General features: G+C 39.4%; 1 protein-coding gene across 1 annotated transcript; it reads left to right on the top strand.

Moving 5' to 3' along the window:
- The first annotated feature begins 1184 nt into the window (after positions 1 to 1184).
- Positions 1185 to 16388, top strand: LOC144641535 (exopolyphosphatase PRUNE1-like). The gene is made up of 5 exons (XM_078500547.1): positions 1185 to 1219; positions 2894 to 3007; positions 9718 to 9973; positions 14045 to 14317; positions 15883 to 16388. The coding sequence occupies exons 1-5, from the start codon at positions 1193 to 1195 to the stop codon at positions 16323 to 16325; spliced, it is 1113 nt and encodes a 370-aa protein (XP_078356673.1). The 5' UTR covers positions 1185 to 1192; the 3' UTR covers positions 16326 to 16388.
- The last annotated feature ends 5282 nt before the right edge of the window (positions 16389 to 21670 follow it).

Genomic DNA, 21670 nt, shown 5'->3' with positions numbered 1-21670 from the left:
CGCTTATTCGAGTAAATACGGTACCCCAGAACTCAAAAGGGCTACAACATTTGCTAAACAAATGTGCACTTAAGCCACACTTAAGCTGGCCACAAATAAGCACTGTAGCTGAAGTACCTGAGGTTCACTCACAGAGGTGGTGACTATACTCTGATAAATGCTGTTTCAGCAGTACTGTGTACATGAATGCTGAAAAATTCCGAGCATTCTTCAAGTATTTTAAAACGATATTTCAGTTGCTGGTAAAAAAATTTTAGTCTGCCAATTAATTCCTGGCAAATTTTCCAACCCCCACTCTCCACTCCTCAATCAACATTTATTAGACATATATACATTTTGCCGATAAAAAGTTAAAAAATAAAACTTAAGGTAAAAGCTGTTAAAATTGATGCTTAACGTTTTCGATCTGTTCGATCATCATCAGAGTGAAAAAATCTGCATACGCTCAACGTTCTTATAGTGCAGATAACACCAGTTGTGTAATACCTGTTCCCATGGGGCACAAGGTGAGGTCCAGTGATTGCACTTGTTTGTGTAGTTCAGGACGGAAGCGTGCAATGTAAAATGCTTCTTTTATTCTTTTTTTAACCATAAGTGGGCAGTGGTTAAAACTTTCCACGTGAACTTGTGATTAGGGTGTTTTCTGATGTGCTTGGCTGGCTCTGACACAATTAAGCAGTCACTCTGATGATGATCGAACAGATCGAAAACGTTTAGCATCAATTTTAACACCCCCCCCCCCCCTCTCCCCGCCTCCTGCTGTAAATGGGAAGTTTGGTATTAGCACAGGCGACCCAGACGTTGTTTGTGATCCGAAACAATAATTATTGCATTACATTTTGAGCCATTTCAGAGAATGTATGAGAATGGTTTGAAAATCGCTCTAAAATACACTTGTAGTAAAGGATTGAAATAAAAAGTTGCTTACCTTACCCTGCACTTGTGTTATTTTGATGCCTCTGAAGTGGCTGAGTCGTTTTCTAGAACGAGCCTTATTATTCTCTTATTTTAACTCCAGTATCAAGAAAAACTGCCAGTTTAAATAGTACAGTGCTTTTCGCTGGTACTAAAATTTGCCTGCCCATCTTCGAACTTCAGCATCTCGATCTGCCAGTCTTCCGCTGCGTTTCAGCGGTTCAGTCTCGAAGGGTCTGGGCCCCAGTTGATTTCCCGCCAGTCGTCGCTTAACAAAATGGAGGCATTTCTCAAGTTTTCAAAGGTAAACATTCTAGCATTTTATCACTTTATTGTTTTCTTCATTTAAAGCAATAAGTGCTAGTTATGATTTCATGACATCTTTGTCATAATCGATCGCACTAGTGTGAAAAACGGGCTAATTGCAGGTCAACATTGACTCAACATTGGAACGGGATCAAAAGGAGAGTTGTTTGTTTTTCAACTGCAGATATTAAAGCTTACGCTTAGGGGCCAGGTAGCGAAAATCTATCGACACTTCTGGAAAGAGCACCTTAAAATTAAGAACATGGCCCATACGAGAGTCATATTTTGCAAAATTGCGAAAAATATGGCTACAAACTTGCCCCCCTCCCCCCCTGCCAGCTTGGCTTGCAAGTCTCTGTAAATTTACCCGACTTTGCGAAGCTATGTATAACTGTAATTTTAGAAGTTGACTCACAAACTTGGCCGTTTTATTAATTATAAGGTGCTCTTTTCAGCAGTACTCAACAGATTTTTGCTACCTGACCAAATATCAAAAGATGGAAAAACACGTGGAAGGGTGTATTCTTTGGGGGAGGTGGGGGGGGGGGGGGGGACTCCAATATGAAAGAATAGAAAGAAAATAGAAGAAAATGCTCCTTGTCTCTGGGGTGTAAGTGCAAGGTTTTGGTATCACTTAGGGTTTTCAGGACAGAACGAGAAACGAACAATAGGGTAAGGGTTTTAAGATGTTGGCAGTTCACACCTATCCAAATTTTCAGTGAGCATCCCTGAGGAAGGGGTGCTCCCTGAACAATTCTTTTGACACCAGAAACCCCTCACCTGAATCACCAATTTGAATAGAAAAGAATTGGAATAGCAAATGAATATGTTGATCCATAACACTTGACTGCATAAATTACAACTATTTTCAAGCTACCGTGAATGGCCAACTTTTTTCCGTGTTTTTTCACAAGTAAAAGATTCAAGTTTGTCTAGACAAACTGTTGCGTTATTCAACTGAACCAATCAAGTAAAGATGTATTTTTCAATAATGACACCAGCATGGTACAAAGAAAAATTATTCTTTGTCCCATGCTGGTGTCTTTGTTGAAAAAATCTTTGCTATCTATCACCAAGCTAAAACTTTTCCATCTTTATTATTTACTGAACCAATTAACCTTTGGAGCACCAATATGTCAAGTTTGACAGCTCCGCCTGTGTGTTTCTGCACATGAAACAATGGTTTTGAAAACTTTTGTGTTGACTTTGTATATTTCTTTAAATGAATGTTCGACAGCAAAGGGCGCCTTTACATTTCTGGTTAATGGTTTACTTGCAAAACGCGACAATTTGTCTAGACAAATTGAATGTTTTACACTTAAAAAACACAGAAAAAAAGTTAGCCTTCATGGTAGCACGAAATGGTAGTATGTTCACGAATGAACTGTGCCAAGAGATGTTTAACATGTGAGTTCACTGGTTAATCAAAAATAAGACTATGGGAACATGTGGACAACTACAGTCTGCCATCTTACAGTCAACGTGCTTCACGCATGAATGCACAACTTCATACATTCTTAAAATATTTCATTCATCGATTTCATTTTCAATGTTGATTGTAAATGGAACTGACAGCCTAAAGAAGAAGAGTAAAAATTAACCTCAGCAAAAGTCCTGTCAAGACGCAGATTTTTTTTATATTATTTATTTATTTCTGTTATATTTACATTAGGATTGTGTGCAGAACATATCTCAATTTGCCGAGGTTCATGTTGTGCTAGGCAATGAAGCTTGTGATCTTGATTCAATGGTGTCATCTCTTGTTTATGCATTCACTATTTACAAGGTGAGATCAATCAAACAGAGTAACAAGTGACAGTATTTTAGTTACTGATAACTAAATTTCTGTCCTGACCAAAAATCCTGAACATGATGAGACAGCTTGCATCTACCTGAAACACCTTTAAAAAAGAAAACCCTAACCACTTAAGGACAAACACTGACCTTAACAATGGATAAAATTAATAAGAATGCTTCCCAGGGTCTATACATGATACAAGTCAATGCAAAATCAGTATATTGTATACCTTATTACATGAAATTTTCATGACACATTAATTTCGCAAATTTCGCAATTCAAAAATAATCCCAAAATTAAAGTGATGTGAACAATAAGTGTCATGAACATAACATGACGTGAAAATTAAGTGACTCGCATTATCTCAATAAACAAGAAAGAACGAGTTTAGTATCACTGAAGGAAGGAATTTTCAATGTAAATGGATGTTGTGGTCAATTGACTCAAGAACAATAATTCACGTACAAACATGAACTGAGAACTGCTCTGTTGTTACTGTTGACATTTATTCCCGCCGTTGCGTTTTTGTTAATTTAGACCTTATTGTTGCTTTGATAAAGTTGTTTTATTTAATTCAAGGTCATGTTGAATAATATTACCAAGGAAATGTAAATGGTGTCCTACTCAAAAACGCGAAATTAAATGATTCAAAATACAAAATTTTCGCCAAAATTGCAAAATTTAAGTGTCACGAAATATGGGCACCTCAAAATCGCGAAATTAATGTGCCGCGAATATTTCATGTGATAAGGTATGTTGTGGTTTGATTTTACCCTTGGTACCATTTGGTTATTTCCTTTGTTGTGGTGGATGGTAATAAATGATAGTGAATATTAAACAAAATGACCCTATTTGGGAAAAGCAGGCTTAACGAAAATAGCGTTGTGCCGTTTTTCCGTTGGAAATGCATTTTCAACGCGTTGCAAATGCATTTTCAACGCGTTGAAAATGCGTTGAAGAACATTTTCAATGCATTGAAAACGCGTTGAAGAACACTTTCAATGCATTGAATATGCGTTGAAGAAAAGCGTTTTGAAATGTTTCTCAGCGAAAACGAAATGCGTTGCAAAATCAATTTAATATATTTTCAAAATATTTTTAACGTGTTTTGAAACATTCGAAAACGAAATCACCGAGCATTCACGGGACTATTCCCGAGGGACTGTTGTGCCAGTTTTCGAAATTCTCTACAACGTATTATAAAGCCACTCGCATCATTAATTTCGCTTTAAATTTGGAGAAGAAACTCATCAAAATACACGGACTATTTCTGTAATTTTGCGAAACGCTATAAATGTATAATAAACTTCGAAGCGGCGTCGAATGAAATCATGCTGCATGTCTGAGTTTCAAATGACATTCGACCGCGTGCACGCAACAAGTTCTGAAGATAAATATATTTTATTTGGCGACCACAACTCTCCATTACTGGTGCCGATTAAACCCGTCTGATGTTAAGTTATCAATAAAAGCTTCGCTTCGCTGGCCGTTGCAATAAAACAGCATAAAAATAAAAGGCGCAAACTTTAATTTTTTTAGAGTGTTTTAACATTTTGGTTAAAAGGTGTAATTAATATATGATCGGAATTTCCGTAATAGATAGCTTAGCAATATGTGTGTTTAGATAAGCTCTATAAGATGAACGCCTATGTATCGAGTGGTTCATATCTTGTGACTCCTTGTAAGCGAGAACATCCTTCGCGAGAACATCCTTTCATCCTTCGTGCTTGTCCTTTATCCAGCACCTCTTTTAACCTTCGTGATGGCCGGTAAGCATGAAAAAGATGATTATGTTTACGACATCGACAACATTACTGCCCTGATGGCATCTATGGACGCTGCAAGCCTTGAAGCTGGTGGCGCCCGTCCTAGAAAGTCGAAACGACTTGCCGCAAAATCCGCGGGAAAAGCAGGAAAACCAGAAACGTCCAAACAACCGCCCCAGCTACCTCCCGCATCATCGCCTGACTCTCTTCTAGAGCTCGAAAGGCTCAAGAATCAAAATCTCAAAATGGAATTGGAAATCGTAAAGGCCCAGTTAGAGTTGGAGAAAGTCAAGAGTGCTTCTGTAGTGCCGGAGACTCCGCCTTCAGGACGACCCCGCTTACTACAGGCCGCATTGACCTCCACCCCAGCTAACACACCTACCGCACTGATCCCCACATTGGAGCAGCTCCGGGATAAAAAGAAAGCTGGGTCGACGCTTCCCCACAACTTCGTCTTTTCATCTAAAGGTACGATAACATACGAATCTTTAGATCTTCCAGATTTTGTGAACGGTTTCTTAGAATTCCAAAAGCAGCAACCTGAAGCCAGCAAACCAGCGCTGACAAACCATCTTCAGTTGCTTATGGCGCGCGCCTCTACGTATAGCTGGTCAAGTGTTAGGAGTTTTCACTTGTCGATTGCCACAGCAATCGATCAAGGGAGGCTTTCGTGGTCGGATTGTGATGCCATTCGTGAGAAATCACAGACGTTTTTCACGCACCAGGATCTCCGCACGCAACCACGCACGTCTGCCACTCAGTCACCGAATCAAGGGGCTCCGCAGACCCAATCTCAACGACTAAATCGTGAAAAGAAAGAGAAATATTGCCGTGATTGGAACTATACATTTAAATGTAATTGCACAACGACCAGCTCCACGTATTCCACTAACCACCGGTGTCGCGTGTGTGATGTGACAGACCACCCTATGTTACATTGCCCTAAACGCAAATTTCCAATACCGAGTACGACAAGTAGCACAGATTCTACGAGGGAATGACTAACATTCCAGGTCGCTCTTGCGGACTCCGTGAGAGCTGGTTCCCACTACAACTTTGTGGGAGCGAGACGTACATTAACGACAGCGTTTAATTTAGAACGTTGGAACTATTATCTCCAGGACTATCATGATGTTATTGTTACTAAGTTTTTGCAGTACGGCTGGCCGATCAATTACTCCTCAGATCAAATTCCGCGCTCCACGCTTATCAATCATCCTTCTGCATGTCAGAACCCTGCGCTCCTTCAAGACTACATCGCACAAGAACTCAAACACAAAGCAATTATTGGACCTTTTCGGAACAATCCTTTTAGCACAGATTGTGTTATTTCTCCGCTTCAGAGCGTGCCCAAACGCGATTCGAGTGTTCCGCGCGTGGTCCACGACCTTAGCTTTCCTGCTGGGCAATCTGTTAATGATGGAATCACGCGAGACGAATACTTGACTCAACCATTTAAATTGCGTTTACCAGGCGTTGATAGACTCGTTGAGTTCATAAATCGCAAGGGACCCGGTTGCCTTATATTCAAAAAAGATCTCAAACGTGCGTACAGGCAAATCCCTGTGGACCCCCATGATTATCATCTCCTCGGAATGTGCGTCGATGGCCAGTTTTATTTTCACACTGTCATGCCTTTCGGTTTACGCTCTGCAACACTAGCTTGTCAACGGACAACTAAATCGGTCGCCTTTATCCTGAATGAAGAGGGAATCCTAGTCGATGTCTATATTGACGACTTTTACGGAGCAGAAAAACCGGAACTTGCTGATCAATCTTTCGATCGCATGACTCAGTTATTTTCAGAGCTCGGTTTACAATCATCGCCTGACAAAGACACTCCTCCGACTCACGAAATGATTTGTTTAGGAGTTTGCGTTAATACACTATCCATGACATTGACGGTCCCAGAGTTTCGGCTACAGGAGCTTCAGGATATTCTATCTTCGTGGCTACTTAAAACACATTTCTCTAAACGAGAACTTCAACAGCTGCTAGGGAAGCTGGCCTTCGTAACTGCGTGTGTCCGGCCCGGACGAGCCTTCAGTTGTCGTTTAATTAACGCATTACGCTTGTGCTTCGCCCACCCTAGGAATCGATTATATCCTATTAGTGACACAATCCGCGGGGACCTTCTATGGTGGAAACATTTTCTCGAACATTACAACGGTGTTTCTGTGATTCCCACGAGCGTGACGGTGTCCAACCCGGATCTTTTCGCGTGTGACGCTTGCCTTGATGCCTGTGGGGCCGTTTGTTTCGGAGAGTTTTTCCACGCGAATTTCCCGCCTTTTATCGCTCGTCAGGCTTTACACATCAACCAATTAGAGCTGCTCACTATCCTCGTTTCACTCAAATTGTGGCAGGATCGATTGCGTGGTTGTAATGTTGAGATCTTGACAGACAATCAAGTTAGCGTGTACGCGCTCAATAATCAACGCTCGTCGGATCCTTTCATGCAACGCTGTCTTCGAGACCTTTGGTTGTTGTTGGCTTTTAACAATATCCACCTGACTGCGCGCCACATTAGTGGCAAAGCTAACAGTTTGGCCGACGCGTTGAGCCGTTATCATTTAGATGACGCGCACGTGGCTTACGTAGAGCACGCCATAGCCACTTTAGATCTCCGCCAGGTCTTCCCAGAGGATTCTATGTTCACGTTTATTGTAGATTGACTCTTAGAATAATTCTTATCATCAGTAACGCTATTAGCTTATTTTCGTTTGGCGATAAGCGTCTTGATTATTTCTATTGATCTCGTCGTTTGTTTAAATTTTTTTCTTTCGCAGATCCCAAGGACGCTTTGCAGCAGTGTTTGGGCATTATTCAGACTCACGCATTTCGTGATTCCACGAAGCGTTCAATGCGAACTTATCTGCATAGTTACTTAATGTTTTGCCAGTATTACGATTTCAAGCCGTTTCCGGTATCCAAGTCCGTGTATTTGTTTTATTTGGTTTTTCTGTCGCGATCATTGTCATCGTATCGTTCAGTGATTAATTATTTAGGTATCATTACCCATATCAATCGCTCGTTCGGTGCCAGTCTCGCTTTTCTCCAGGATTATGATGTTTATCTTGCCAAGCGAGCGATTCGTCGGATCTTAGGCGATTGTATCGCTCGAAAAGAGCCGATCACCATAAGCATTCTTTTCCAGTTGTTTAATCATTTCGATTACGATAATCCTTTGCATGTTTGTATGCGCGCCTTATTTTTAGTAGCTTTCTTTTCCTTCTTGCGAATATCTAATTTAGTGCCTTACAAGTTGTCCGATATCGATGATTCTCGGGCTTGTTACTTAACGCCATCTAGCGTGACTTTCACCGCGCAGGGGGTCTTATTGCGCATCACGCATACCAAAACTATACAATTTAGGGAACGGGTATTAGAAATTCCATTGCCCCGTATCCCTGGCTCACCTCTGTGCCCTGTAACAGCACTCAAAGAGTATTTAGCCAGTGTCCAGCTATCGCCTCGATCACCTTTATTTGTTTGTAACGAACGGGGGGTAAACAAGCCTATTTTGGCTCATCAGTATAATGCATTTATCAAGGCTTCGCTTTCTGCGATTGGATTAAACTCTGCTAACTACTCTTCGCACAGTTTCCGTAGGGGAGGTGCGACATTCGCTTTCTCCCACGAAGCTCCCACCGCATTTATCAAAGCACAAGGCGATTGGAAGAGTGACGCCTACTTAGTTTACCTTACGTTGTCTAATGAAAATAAATTTAAAATCCTCAATTCTATCACAAACAGGCTTTCTCCATCCACTTAATCTATCCAAATTTTTACACATCTATCTATATATTTTCTTTCCCTTTGGGTTTGGGGTGTTTCATGTGCTTTATTTTTCTTTGCAATAAATGATTTTAACCCCATCTCTCAGTTTGCTTGGTTGTGATAGTAATTGAGTGTTTTAACATTTTGGTTAAAAGGTGTAATTAATATATGATCGGAATTTCCGTAATAGATAGCTTAGCAATATGTGTGTTTAGATAAGCTCTATAAGATGAACGCCTATGTATCGAGTGGTTCATATCTTGTGACTCCTTGTAAGCGAGAACATCCCACCCACCTCTCCCGGGTGTTTCATGTGCTTTATTTTTCTTTGCAATAAATGATTTTAACCCCATCTCTCAGTTTGCTTGGTTGTGATAGTAATTGCGACGGGTAAACAGTCATGCGGCGCTACATTGTCTGCCGTGTCTGCCTCGTATAAATTCTTTTTTAGATTTTTCTGAAAAGATTTGTAAACCGTTCAGTTTCATCCAGTTTACAAACGCAGAAAACTTTAAACAGAAGACTTTATGTCTCATAAAAATCTCTTAAATGCCTTTGCCGAGTAAAAATGTTACACTTTATCAAATATTAATTAGTGCTGGGATAAACATTGTTGGGACGGTTCATGTCATCCAACAAGTCACGCACGGCGCGGTATGAGTTCGGGAGCGAAACATAATTATTATTTTCGTGGTCTTGGCTCTTTATGCTTGCAGTTCTTAAAAAAAAACTTTTTATATTCTCTTAGTTAAATAAAATCAAATTCTCTCTGATGCCGAATTTTGACGTCTTTATTGAAACAGAGCGAAATATTTTCCAGTATTTCAACCTTTTGCGAAACATTCCCATTTTAACGTTGGAAAAAGCAGCCAACACGTCAAGAAACATCTTTTATTCGTTACTAAATTTTTTCGAACATTTCCAACGTTTTCACAACGGACTGAATAACATTGTGAATGCGTTGAGAATCATTTCCAATGCGTTGTAAATGCATTATCAACGCGTTGTAAATGCATTATCAAAGCATTGTAAATGCATTGATAATTCGTTACAACGCTATTTTCGTTAAGCCCGGTTTTCCCAAATAGGGTCATTTACCATTTTGTACTACAACATAATCAATAATAAATGTTAATTATAATTCTTTTGAAGACACTGGTTGGTGTTCCAGAAGGACAATCAGCTGTTATTCCAGTGTTCAACATACCCAAGGAAGACTTTTGCCTGCGAACTGAAGCAGTGTTCCTTTTCAAGAGATTTCAACTTGATCCTAGTTTTTTCACATTTGTAGAAGATGTGGACTTGCAAAACTTGTTGAAAACAAAGAGATTGAAGCTTGTTTTAGTGGATCATAATATTTTAGCTCAAACACAAAAACACATGGATGTTGCAGTGGTTGAAATCTTGGGTAGGTGTATATTTACTTGCTATATTACAGCAAATTAGACTTGCTCCAAAGAGTCGACTTGGGGCAAGTCTAACAGCAAATGAGCTGAACTGGATGTTCCGCTGTTAGAACTAAGGAAGGTGAAGGTGAAGATGGTGGTCGATCAGATCTGTACGTTTTAAGGTAGTCTTGATCCAGGTGGCATGTCTATAGATTTACACAATAATTATTAGTGAACATAGTAGTAAATATTTTGTAATCCATTTATCACAAGCATGGGATTTGCAATCTTCCACACACCAGAATGCAGTCAGATGCTGTGACTCAACAGTGCTGATAGAGTCACAGGAGACTAGCTGCATGAACAAAAGAAAGCCCATTTGTTGGGACAGATGAGCCCTCCCTTGCCCTCTCAATGTAAACCAAGAGTAAACAACATTGCAGAGACAGAAAGGGGAAATTTTCGAAGTGGCAAAGAGAACATACCTGTAATAAGTGCCCCAACCAACTTATTGTGCTGGTGATCATGATTAGAGGTCATTATTTTAATAAATAGGGGAAGTCTCGAGCCAAGTGGCCCATACTTGCCGGAGTTTATATTCTGTGGCATTAAGTGGCTAGGCAGGGCTCGAGACTAACGGTAGCCAACTAGCCAAAGGCTAGTAGAAATGCAGTTTTGGCTAGTAGATTTTTGACTTTCACTGGACAAAATGGCTAGTGAAAATTTCAGGCACTCAGTTTTGTGAGAAAAAAAACGCAAATTGAAATGACTCTGAGAGAACAGAACTAACAAGTACACTGTTGACAATAATAAAGTATTATTTCGTTTGTCTCACGACGTAGTCACGTGTGATGGAGATCGCAACGTTTCGACTGCATACTGCTAGTCTTCATCAGGCGATAAGGTCGACTGGTTGTGCGTTAGCTTATAAAGCACACGACTGCGCTGTGATTGGTTGGTTTTCAACAGCTCTGATTGGTGCATTTCGATCCTCAGTGTTCTGCATGCTGGTGTACTGTTGCTCCCTCGGCGGTCCGCAGTCGTACAGTTCTCCTGTTGTTGTGTTTTTTGATCGTGGGCATCCATGCTTCAGGAATTTCAATTCCACTGTCCCTGTTGATATTATTAGGGTGAAGTCTTATGTGAATCGCCTCTTTGACCCGGCGTGTGTACCAGTGCGAGTCACGATCAATTAACTTTACCTCATTCCAAAGCGGGTAGTGTCCGGTGTTGTTGGTATGCTCTGCAACGGCGGAAGTCTGGGTGCGTGCGAGTCGGATGTCCCGGTCGTGTTCTTTGATCCTATCTTGCATAGGTCTTCCAGTCTCGCCGATGTAAACTTTGCCACATTCACAGGGAATCCTGTAAACAACGCCATCTTGCTTAGTCGAATCAACAGCGTCTTTCGGCCGTACTAGTTGTGATCGCAGTGTAGTTTCCTACTTGAAAACAGCGCGTACGCCTTGTTGTTGTAGGCAGCGGCGAAGTTGCTCAGAAAGACCTTTGACATAAGGTAGAACGGCAGTAGATTTAAACTCAGCCACGGGTTCAGCACTGGTGTTCAGTTTTCTAGTCTTGGTGATCTTCTGCAAGAAAGAATCAAAGAGGTCTTTGACCTACTCGTGAATGCGTTAGATATATTTGAATCGTTCCTTTGAACAGTATAGTATCGATGGAAAATATTCATTATAGGGATTAATAATAATAATCAACTTTATTTAAAGAGGGTGAACATATAACAGGTCGCTTAGGTATAAGAATTACTTTTTTCATCACTTTAATTGCTTAGCAACCCGATGGCTCAGTGGTACAGCTCTGCGTTCTAAAGCGTGCGACCCGGGATCGACTCTCATACCCTGTGGCTAAAATTCTTTTTTTCTTCTTATTTTTTTTTCCACGGATAATATATACATATCTCTCTTGTATAGAGTTTTGTTACTCTTTTACTGATTATTCTTTAATAAATAGTGCCGTGCTCTAACCTTCCCAGTCTTTTAATAACACATACATAAAGTCGCTGGTCATCGTTTCCGAATGTTCGCGATCATTATATAAGAAAAGGCAATACTTCATCGTTTGGGAAACGATTGTTTCTCATTTACAGGGGTGAAGTATTTTCTACACTTATTTCTTTGAAATGATACCTTTGTAAAGCTGTATTTTTATTCACAGCCGAGGGAAACGAAATTTAGAAAGCGCCTGTGAGCATACCTAATTTGCATAATGTTAACATGGATGGAAGGATGGACGGATGGCTCAACTTCTCCACTATACTCGTTCATTATGCATTCACGAGTATAAAGGATAACCATTAGATACAAGAACAGATGACAGATGTTTTTTCTCCTTGGAGATTACAGATGGTTTTGTTACAAGGCGTTTAGCGCGTTCGTAAAGACACTTTACAATACCGCGTTTTACTGATTGAGGGTGATGTGAATCATACGCTAAGTATTGATCAGTGTGTGTAGGCTTCCTGTATATGCTGGTGGTGAGGCGGCCGTCTGGTTCTCTCAAAACTGCGGTGTCAAGAAAGGCAAGTTTGCTGTCACTCTCTGTTTCCATGGTGAAGCGAATGGAAGGCTGCTGGTTGTTAAGATGTTGTAAGAAGCTATCGACGTTCTTGCGATCCAAGATGGTAAAGGTATCGTCTACGTAGCGTTTCCATATCTTAGGTTTGTAGGATGATGAAGCTATTGCCTGCTCCTCAAAGCTCTCCATGTAGAGGTTAGCAAAAAAAAAAAACACACACACACACAAAAACACAACAACAGGAGAACTGTACGACTGCGGACCGCCGAGGGAGCAACAGTACGCCAGCATGCAGAACACTGAGGATCGAAATGCACCAATCAGAGCTGTTGAAAACCAACCAATCACAGCGCAGCCGTGTGCTTTATAAGCTAACGCACAACCAGTCGACCTTATCGCCTGATGAAGACTAGCAGTATGCAGTCGAAACGTTGCGATCTCCATCACACGTGACTACGTCGTGAGACAAACGAAATAATACTTTATTATTGTACTCTACCACGATGAATAACCACAACATTTTTTATGACATACACTGTTGACGTATATCAAAGAATGTGGACAAGCTAAAGTTACCGAAAAGTGAACAAACGATCATTGATAGCTACTTTTAGGACTTTCTGGTGACAAAAGCAACAAGTGAAAGAAAACTGCTACTGCTAATTATTAGCCAGCCTGGGAAATCGAACATTATGTGTAGGTTGTAACGTTAATCAGTGATCTGGTAAGATTGCATGAACAATGAGGGTGAGAGGTCGCGTACGTGAACGCTTTCCAAAAAAGCTTTCATGTACACATTTAAGATTCAGTTACGTTGGATACCCGAGATTATTCTGCAGTGGGTAGGAGCAAAAAAAGCAAGGAAAAGACCCAATGAAGACAGCAAAGTGCCTCCATGAAAACGCAAGTTTTTGTCTTCATAGAACACAGACTTTCCATGGATTTGGGAAGATAAACCTATTTTGTCCGATTTGTCACTGTCTTTTGTCCCCGTTGGTTTGGGAGAAAAAAAAAAAGAAAACCATGCTTGAAAGTTCTGGCTAGTAGAATATTGGTTTTGGCTAGTGAAATCAAAGGTGTCACTAGCCACTAGGCTAGTTAGCAAAAAAGTTAGTCTCGAGCCCTGCTAGGAATATTTCTTCTCCCTTCCATGAATGGGATGCTAGTCCAACACAGGGTACCCCCAGCATTATGTTGCCAAAGTGCCCATTAATTTTATACAACTGGGCAGAGAGAGGCACTATGAGAGTGAAGTGTCTTTCCCAAGAACACAACACAATGACCCCAGCCAGGCCTCGAAGCCGGACTGCTCAATCCGGAGACCAGCACATTACCATAAGGCCACCACACCATTAACATTAATGATTGGATCATGTTGAAAATTTGGACATCCACTCCTGTTTCACTCAGAATACTTAACGACCATCTTTTTTTTGTTCTTTGTAGCAAGTTAATGATCAATACTGGTAAAAAGGCTTTTATAGCTCTTGCACACTTTACTGTAAAGTCCTTTAATAGCCCTCTTTTTAGCCCTTTAATTTCTACTTCTCATTTTTCAGACCATCACAAAGATCAGTGGCCAACCAATTTAAAAGTCAACAAAAAAATTGAACTTGTGGGATCCTGCTCCTCACTTGTGGCTGAGAGATTGTTGGCAATGGATGTGTTGGACAGCCAAATAACTAGCCTCTTAGTAGGAACAATACTTCTGGACACAGTAAACCTGGATTCTAGAGCTGGACGAGTCACTGACAAAGACCAAGAAATCGTTCAGCAGCTGCACAATAAGTATCCTGTGGCACTTGATGAACTTTACAGATCTGTTAGCGCAGGTTAGTTGAAATGTCAGTCATGTAGCAGCTCTCGTAAGCTGTCAGTCATGTAGCAGCTCTCGTAAGCTCCTCTCGTGCCCAGGGGGGGGGGTACTCCGGCTTGTAAGTGACGAGGATGATCGAAGGATTTTTTTGGGTTTAAAATTTTGGATTCGGGGATTTTTTTGGGTTGGAGAATTTGGCAAGTATTTTTTTGGGTGACTTGATTAAAATAGGGGATTTTTTTGGGTATTAAAAACGAACTAAAGTGCCTTGACAGGGCCTTGGCGTATTTATGGTATGATGAATAAACACACAACAGCGTTCGATTTTTTATGATTTTCTTTGTGTTATATGATGGCCCCTCCTGGCAATTTAGGGGTAATTTGACAAGGGATTTTTTGGAGGGTTATTTTTGGTCCAGGGATTTTTTTGGGTAATGTCAGAAGACTAAGGGATTTTTTTGGGTCCTGAGTTTTGCCTCCATTCGATCATCCCCATCATTTACAGGCCGGAGTACCCCCCCCCCCCCCCTCTGGGCTCTTGTGTAGCAGTTGCAGCATGAAACATTGCAAGAGTTGCTTCTCCACCCTAATTTGACCCACAATCAGAAGTACTCGTTTTGAAGTGTTTAAAAGGCTAGAAGTACATTTTAGCCTGTGCTTCAAATGTCTTGCAACAGGCACAAAAAGGAAAAATAATGACCCAATAACACTTATACCATGCCAAGTTAACACTTATTAAGTCTGATATAATTTCATGTAAATATAATTGTTATTTTAATTAGTGTCATGGTGCATTTCCTTTTCTTTTTCGTTTTTACAAAGAACTGCTTTTAATATATTTACCTCAAACTAAGATTAATACAAGAATGTTAAATAAGCAAAACTTTCGTAGAGCTATAGTACCGTATTTATTCGATTAAGCGCCCAATCTCGAATAAGCGCCCACCCTGTAGGTAGGAAAAGTTAATGAGCGCCCAGCCTCGAATAAGCGCCCACTCCCACTCGCCTAAAATTAGCTAGACACAAGAGGAATTTTGATTATTGTTGAGAGAGAATATCCCAAAGACCAAGTTTTTTTTAGTCTTTTACTGAAACTTTCAATGCACATTTAAAATTCAGCTTTGGTACACCTTCACGTTTAGTTATTATACAGAGTTTTCTTGCAAAATAAACGTACTACTTGCTAAAAAATGGCAAAAGTTAATAAGCGCCCAGCCTTGAATAAGCGCCCACCTTGAATAAGCGCCCACCCTTAAGGTCCAAAAATTTAATAAGCGCCCAGGGCGCTTAATTGAATAAATGCAGTAACTGTGCAAACTTGTTACATGGTTTCCATGGAAACAACACAAATTATAAATCAACATCCGTCAAACCAAAATGATCCCTGATGAATTTTTTGAAAAGTCATAACATTGGGTGATTTACTTCTTGAATATCTTTAAATTTGTTAGCATTTGAAGTGTGAATGGACACTTTCTGTTCCAATTCATTGTTCTGAATATGGTAAATAAATAAATATTAAATTAATTAATTAATTAATTTATAAGTAGATTTGACATTTTTCTTTCATTCACCAAACAGCAAAATTTGATGTATCTGGCCTGACTACCTTGGACCTTCTGCGGAAAGACTACAAAGCTTTACCTGTTCCTGACAATAAAGAGCTGAATGTCGGTATCAGCTCAATAAGTGGATTATCACTGAGCGACTTCTTCTCAAGAACACAAGTTCAACAGAGCTTATCAGAATACTGTCAGTTAGCATCTCTAGATGTACTGGTAATCATGTTTCTATACTTTGTGGAAAGTCTTGACGACCCTCCTAGAAGACAGATTGTTGTGTGTGGGCCACATGAAGATGCAAGGAGAAAAATTGCAGAACATTTGTGTACATCAGGGGAGCTTAAATTAAGACAGTTCAGTGAATGTTATCAAAACTGTTTTGCGTATGATCAGGAAAACATTACTGCGTCAAGGAAAGTTGTGTTTCCTCTTGTCCTAGAATTCATTAAAAATAAATTCTGACTGTATACTTTCACTTCAGAGGAGGTATTACTTTGGAAACATGTGGCAAAAAGGTAACTTTGTCTAGAAAATGGAGAAATGCATTAAATATTGTTTGAAGTTGTTTATCGCAGTGGTGTGTTTGATATTGAGGGGATTCCTGTACATTGTCATTGTCAAGGATGCTTGTCGCGAATTTTAAAAGAAACTGTTAAAAGAGCTGACCAAATGGTGTGTGGTGGGTGTGGCTCAATTTCAATTTAACCCCAAGAGGTATCTACAGGTTTACAGTAAATAACCTTAAAATTATTGTCCAACTTCCATTTATACAGAAACAATAGGGACAACAGAACATGGTCATGCAGTCGAATCCCGATAAATCCAACCTTTAAGGGAAATCGAAAAAGATTCGAGATATCAGGAGTTTGAGTTATTGAGGGTAAAATTAGTAAGAAAATGACCTGCAGGGGAATTGAAAAACGTTCGAGTTAGCGGGAGTTTGAGTTACTGAGGGTTCGAGTTATCGGGATTCAACTGTATTAACAAGGTGTCTGTATGATAGGCAGCTGTCTGATTATTTAGCATTGTAGGTCTGTTATGCATACAAATTATCACACCTAAATAGTTTTCCACATACATTGCATACCTATAATGTTAGATACTGGGATAATATGATGCGTATTTTACGAAAATTAGTTGTCTCGTTACTGGGGAAACAATAATAACCCTTTAAGCCTCATTTTGAGACTCATCTGTGCATCAAATCGTCTTTTTTTCCATATAATTTGATAGAGATAAGAGCGAAAAGTCCACATTACGTTTTTTTTTTCTAGATCAATAAATGTTAGAAAAACCTCTAAATACATTGGAATGATGATGTAATTGAACCCCTGTTTATTGAAGTCCTGGTACAACAAATGATAATCTTCAGCCCAGTCAAAGTTACTAATACCATTAAAATGTTAAGAAACAGAACTTGTACTTTGGCACTTCGATATATTTGGGTTTCACTATTTAGTGTGATGTGCAGCCCCCAGTACAGTTTTTTAAAAACAAAAGTTGCTAACGATGTTTAGGTGGTTAAGCTGACTTATATTTATTTTATACTTGAATTGACTGAATTGAGAAGCACTTGCCATGACCATTAGGTACCAGAATTTCAAATGCATCGACCATTTAATAACATAATGTGCCACATGGCACTATTTGGATTTTTATAAGCTGCACACCGGAGGCTTTGATTTTCAACATAATCAATAAAGATCCTGGAATAGTCTACATGTAGATGTGCAGTTTATTCTTTGCGTTGTCATAAGTGGTCCAATACACGGCTTTCTTGTTACGAAAATGGTGCAAAAATCACGCGAAATATGTACGAGGCTGATGATGTAAAAAAAAAATGAAGTAAAGATGAAATGTGGTTTCTGAAACGTAACATTCAAGCCTGTAGAATGAGATTAATAAGACACCAGAAATAGATTTGAGGGATGTGGACTTTATACTGGGAAGCGTGCAAATATTACATTTTTAGTGCCCGTTTCCTTTGTTATTTCTGTGGTCAGCCGGCTACAGTGAAATTTCAGACAGACCATTGGACAATTTCATGTTTTAAGTTTCTCAGTTTTGTTTTATCTTGTTTCGTGTTTTTTCTTTCTTTCTCTGCTGCCAGTCTAGTTTGAGCTTCATTTTTATTGTCTCAATTATTTGACGCTAGATTTCCACGCTTCCAGGATTACCACACGAGCAATATACTCCTCGGCATGTTTGCACCGTGTTTTAAAATGGCGAAAGAACCTACAGGTGCATTTTACGAATGGTGATGATTTCATCCCAGATCAGTACGAACAACTGAGCTGACTGAGGCTCGAAATATCAGCTTTTCGAAGTTTTTAAATTATCAAAGTATCCTAAATTTAATCACTTTAATTATTTTCCACACAACAACAGTATCTTCATAAATTAATCCTCTTATCCGGTAAGGCGACAAAGCTTTTTTTGAGACAATGTGAGCGTTATTTCACCGACACTTTAATTTTGTCCCTTTCTTTTGTGTGAAAGCTTAAACCAGACATTTCATAATCGGAAAATTGTCTAACTAGATAACACAAGAAAAGCATAAGACATGTCAGTTTTGTATGTGGATATCATGAGTTAAAAGATGATGTAACATTTAAAATAAACCTAGAATTACTTAGGGGTAGCTTTTTGGCAGAAGGCTATCACCTGGTGTTGTTGAAAAAGCTAACCACTTCAAACTATCTTTTTTGCGCCATGGGACGCATAAGGCCTCTTACAGGAAATAAAGGGACTAAAAAGGATTATCAGGTCGAAGAAAATGACTGTATATCGCATCTTGGACACGTTTTAATATCATTTTCCTTGCCCTCTAGGGTAGAAACGACCCGAAATGATTTACTTCAAAATTCTCCTCACAATATCAATACAATTAAGCCAAACTGAGAGGTGACGAGAATTAAGGCAAATATCAACGATCAAATATAATCTTGATGCAACACCAAAATCTCATAACTGATGTTAAAGGAATGTATGGGAACAAATAAAGAGAACTCAACCAAAAAACTAAGGGCTAGAATTCAACGTTGATCATCATCATCATCATCAATATGTTTTTTTACGCTCGGATAAGAAATTTTTAAGCTAGTTTAGGGCTTTTTTCTAAATTGCATTGGGCACCAGAATATTGGAATTTTACTACACGACTATTTAATATGGTTTTAAATAAATTAAACATTTTTGTCATTTTTGTTCTTTGGAAATCAGCATCTTTTGTCCTTTTGTGGACTATAAATGAATTGTTTGAAATGAGCGTCGGCTAGCGTTATGCAAATTTTTAATCGTTATTGTTCGTAGTTACAGAAATTTCACGCCTCTATCGTCGGAAGCCGCAAACTATTGTGTTGCATGGTTAGCGAAAATGCAAAGTGATTTAAGTACGTGCGTTCAAGATTGATGTGAAGCGAAAAATGTCGTACCCGATTTGTGCTTAATACCATAGTGACACCGGTCGCTCGGAGATGCGAAAAAAGATTTCTAAACGCGGGTTTTTGTTCATTTTGGTATTTGCTATGACTTTCTACGAAGTAAACACCATTTCCATCAAATGCCAGGTAAGTCGCTTCGCAGTCGTTCTGGCCATGTTGTTATTTTCTTCCATTCGGCATGGTGTTTGCTGTCATTTCAGTGTTTGTCCAGTTAGCGCGCGCTAGTCCGCAAACATTGTTAATCGTTATTTACTTTCGCATAGTTTATTAACACTTTTCTTTTTGCTGCTAGATCTTTTTCTCTTGTTGATAAGACTACATTCGTGTTTACACGATTCGAAACGACGCGCGAATAATGAAGTATTTCGCTAACATTGATCATCCGTTATCGATGTAATTTTTTCACAGCACACTTGAAAAAAAAAAAAAGATTCTGTTATTCTTCGCTGCGACCGATTCACGGTACAGACTAACACGAGTTCAAATCATGAAGTGCTAAACAGCACGTAATTCATTTTAACATGGAGGGGAAATTTCTTGTTGGACAGAGAGAATTGCCACGGCACTGATTTCGATTTTTGAATTCTGTGTAAGGACTTTTATCGTGTTATGATTGCCATGAAACTAAAACCAAAACAATTTAGTGCAAGATAACCTCTTCTTCATTCCGTGAAAATTTTTTCATAGTGATAGTTTTGGGGAATCTTCGTGCGCTCCGTTCTTGTCCAGAATTGTTGTTTTTTGGTCGAATCAAAATTTTACATCGTCAATAGAAACTACAGCTCCTGACAAACGTGAACGAATGAATGAATGAATGAACTGGTGAGGGCCCTTTATACATTACAGAAACGTTTGTAGTTTACAGCTTCTGCTTATACAAGAAACTTCGACAAAAAATGAAGATTTTGCAGCGCAGCGTTTCAGGACATTCAGTGTAATTGATGGATTTTTCTTGGTATTTGCAGTGACTGTCAGAGCAATAAAATATTACTCCATTTTTTATTCGCTTTTTTTAAAATCTACCATGAAAGATCTTAAAGGCGAGCTGCAGGAAATTGTTCTGATTGAGTCGTAACATTTATCCTGCCAAATCGCGCGGAAAAATTTCGCTGAAAATCTCAGCCTCGTCAGGCATGGTTCGCCATCTTGGATTCTAAATGTTTTGGATTCTAGATGTGACCAAAACATCTAGAATCCAAGATGGCGGAACATGCCTGACGAGGCTGAGATTTTTAGCCAAATTTATAGCAGTAAACAAAGATATTTTTAATATTTTAACTCCAAAATCGTGCATTCAAAGAATAGCAAAGACAGAGAATGTCAAGAAATTACCGAAGTTTATCTAATTCTTTTATCGCTTCGACGAAAGAACTTTCTGAAGCATGCATAAAAATGATTTTTTTTCCAAAGGAAAATCATTTTGTTGGTTCACTCCTCCAATATGGCATGATATGGCCACCATCAACACACCCTATTTTACAAAATAACAACCTGTTTCCAAATTTTAGGCTAAATAGGTTCTTATAAAAAGGCGTCTAATTTAAAAATTTTAGGCTACAGGTTCTTAAGTGTTATGTTCTTACTCGCGGGTTTGTTTACTGTATTCTTATAGAAAAAAAGGGTTGTAGTGAAATATATTGTAATACCAGTTTTATGAATTCAACAGGTCAAAGATGCAACTCAAGGTGTCCAATGGGCCGCAGTTCCCGGTGCAGAGTGTATGCTGTTGTCCAATGCCGGGATCTTTCTAAGAACAGCTAAAAGCCTCACCAACTCATATGGCGTTGCTATAATAGAGAACGTCCAACCAGGGTACTATCAGGTACATACATATATGTATACACTTGATTTAGACACGGTAAAAACATAGTCACAATAGCCGGACATTTAAAAAAATTGATTTACATGTTTGCCGTGTGGAAATACGAGGGGGACACTAGGCAATTAGGCAGGTACACAATAGATGCCTCATACTTTTCTAAGGAAGAATGCCCCCCCCCCCCACCCAAGACCCCCTTTGCTGGTTGCACTTGTGATGCTCGTACTGAATGCCCAATTCTCCCCCCCCCTCCCCCTGTTCGGAGGACAGGGAAATTGCGGTTAATAAGGTGATTATTTAACAATTATTGGATGAGGTTGAGCATGATAGCGATAATTATCAAGGCCAAAGTTTCTGTTATCTGCCGAAGCCGAAGGCTGAGGCGGATAACAGAAACTGAGGCCTTGATAATTATCGCTATCATGCGAAAACCGAATCCAATAATTGTTTTATTATGCACATTCCTGAGCTGCACTTGTAAAGACAAGAGCGCGCACAAAATCTGCAAAATCTGAATGCATAAAACTATTGTCTGTAGGTATGAC

The sequence above is a fragment of the Oculina patagonica genome, chromosome 2 (genome assembly GCF_052425735.1).
Source record: "Oculina patagonica isolate OP01 chromosome 2, crgOcupat, whole genome shotgun sequence".
In the NCBI taxonomy this organism is placed as follows: domain Eukaryota; kingdom Metazoa; phylum Cnidaria; class Anthozoa; order Scleractinia; family Oculinidae; genus Oculina; species Oculina patagonica.
The sequence above is the reverse complement of the archived record's forward strand: the minus strand, read 5'-3'. Positions and strand labels throughout refer to the sequence as shown.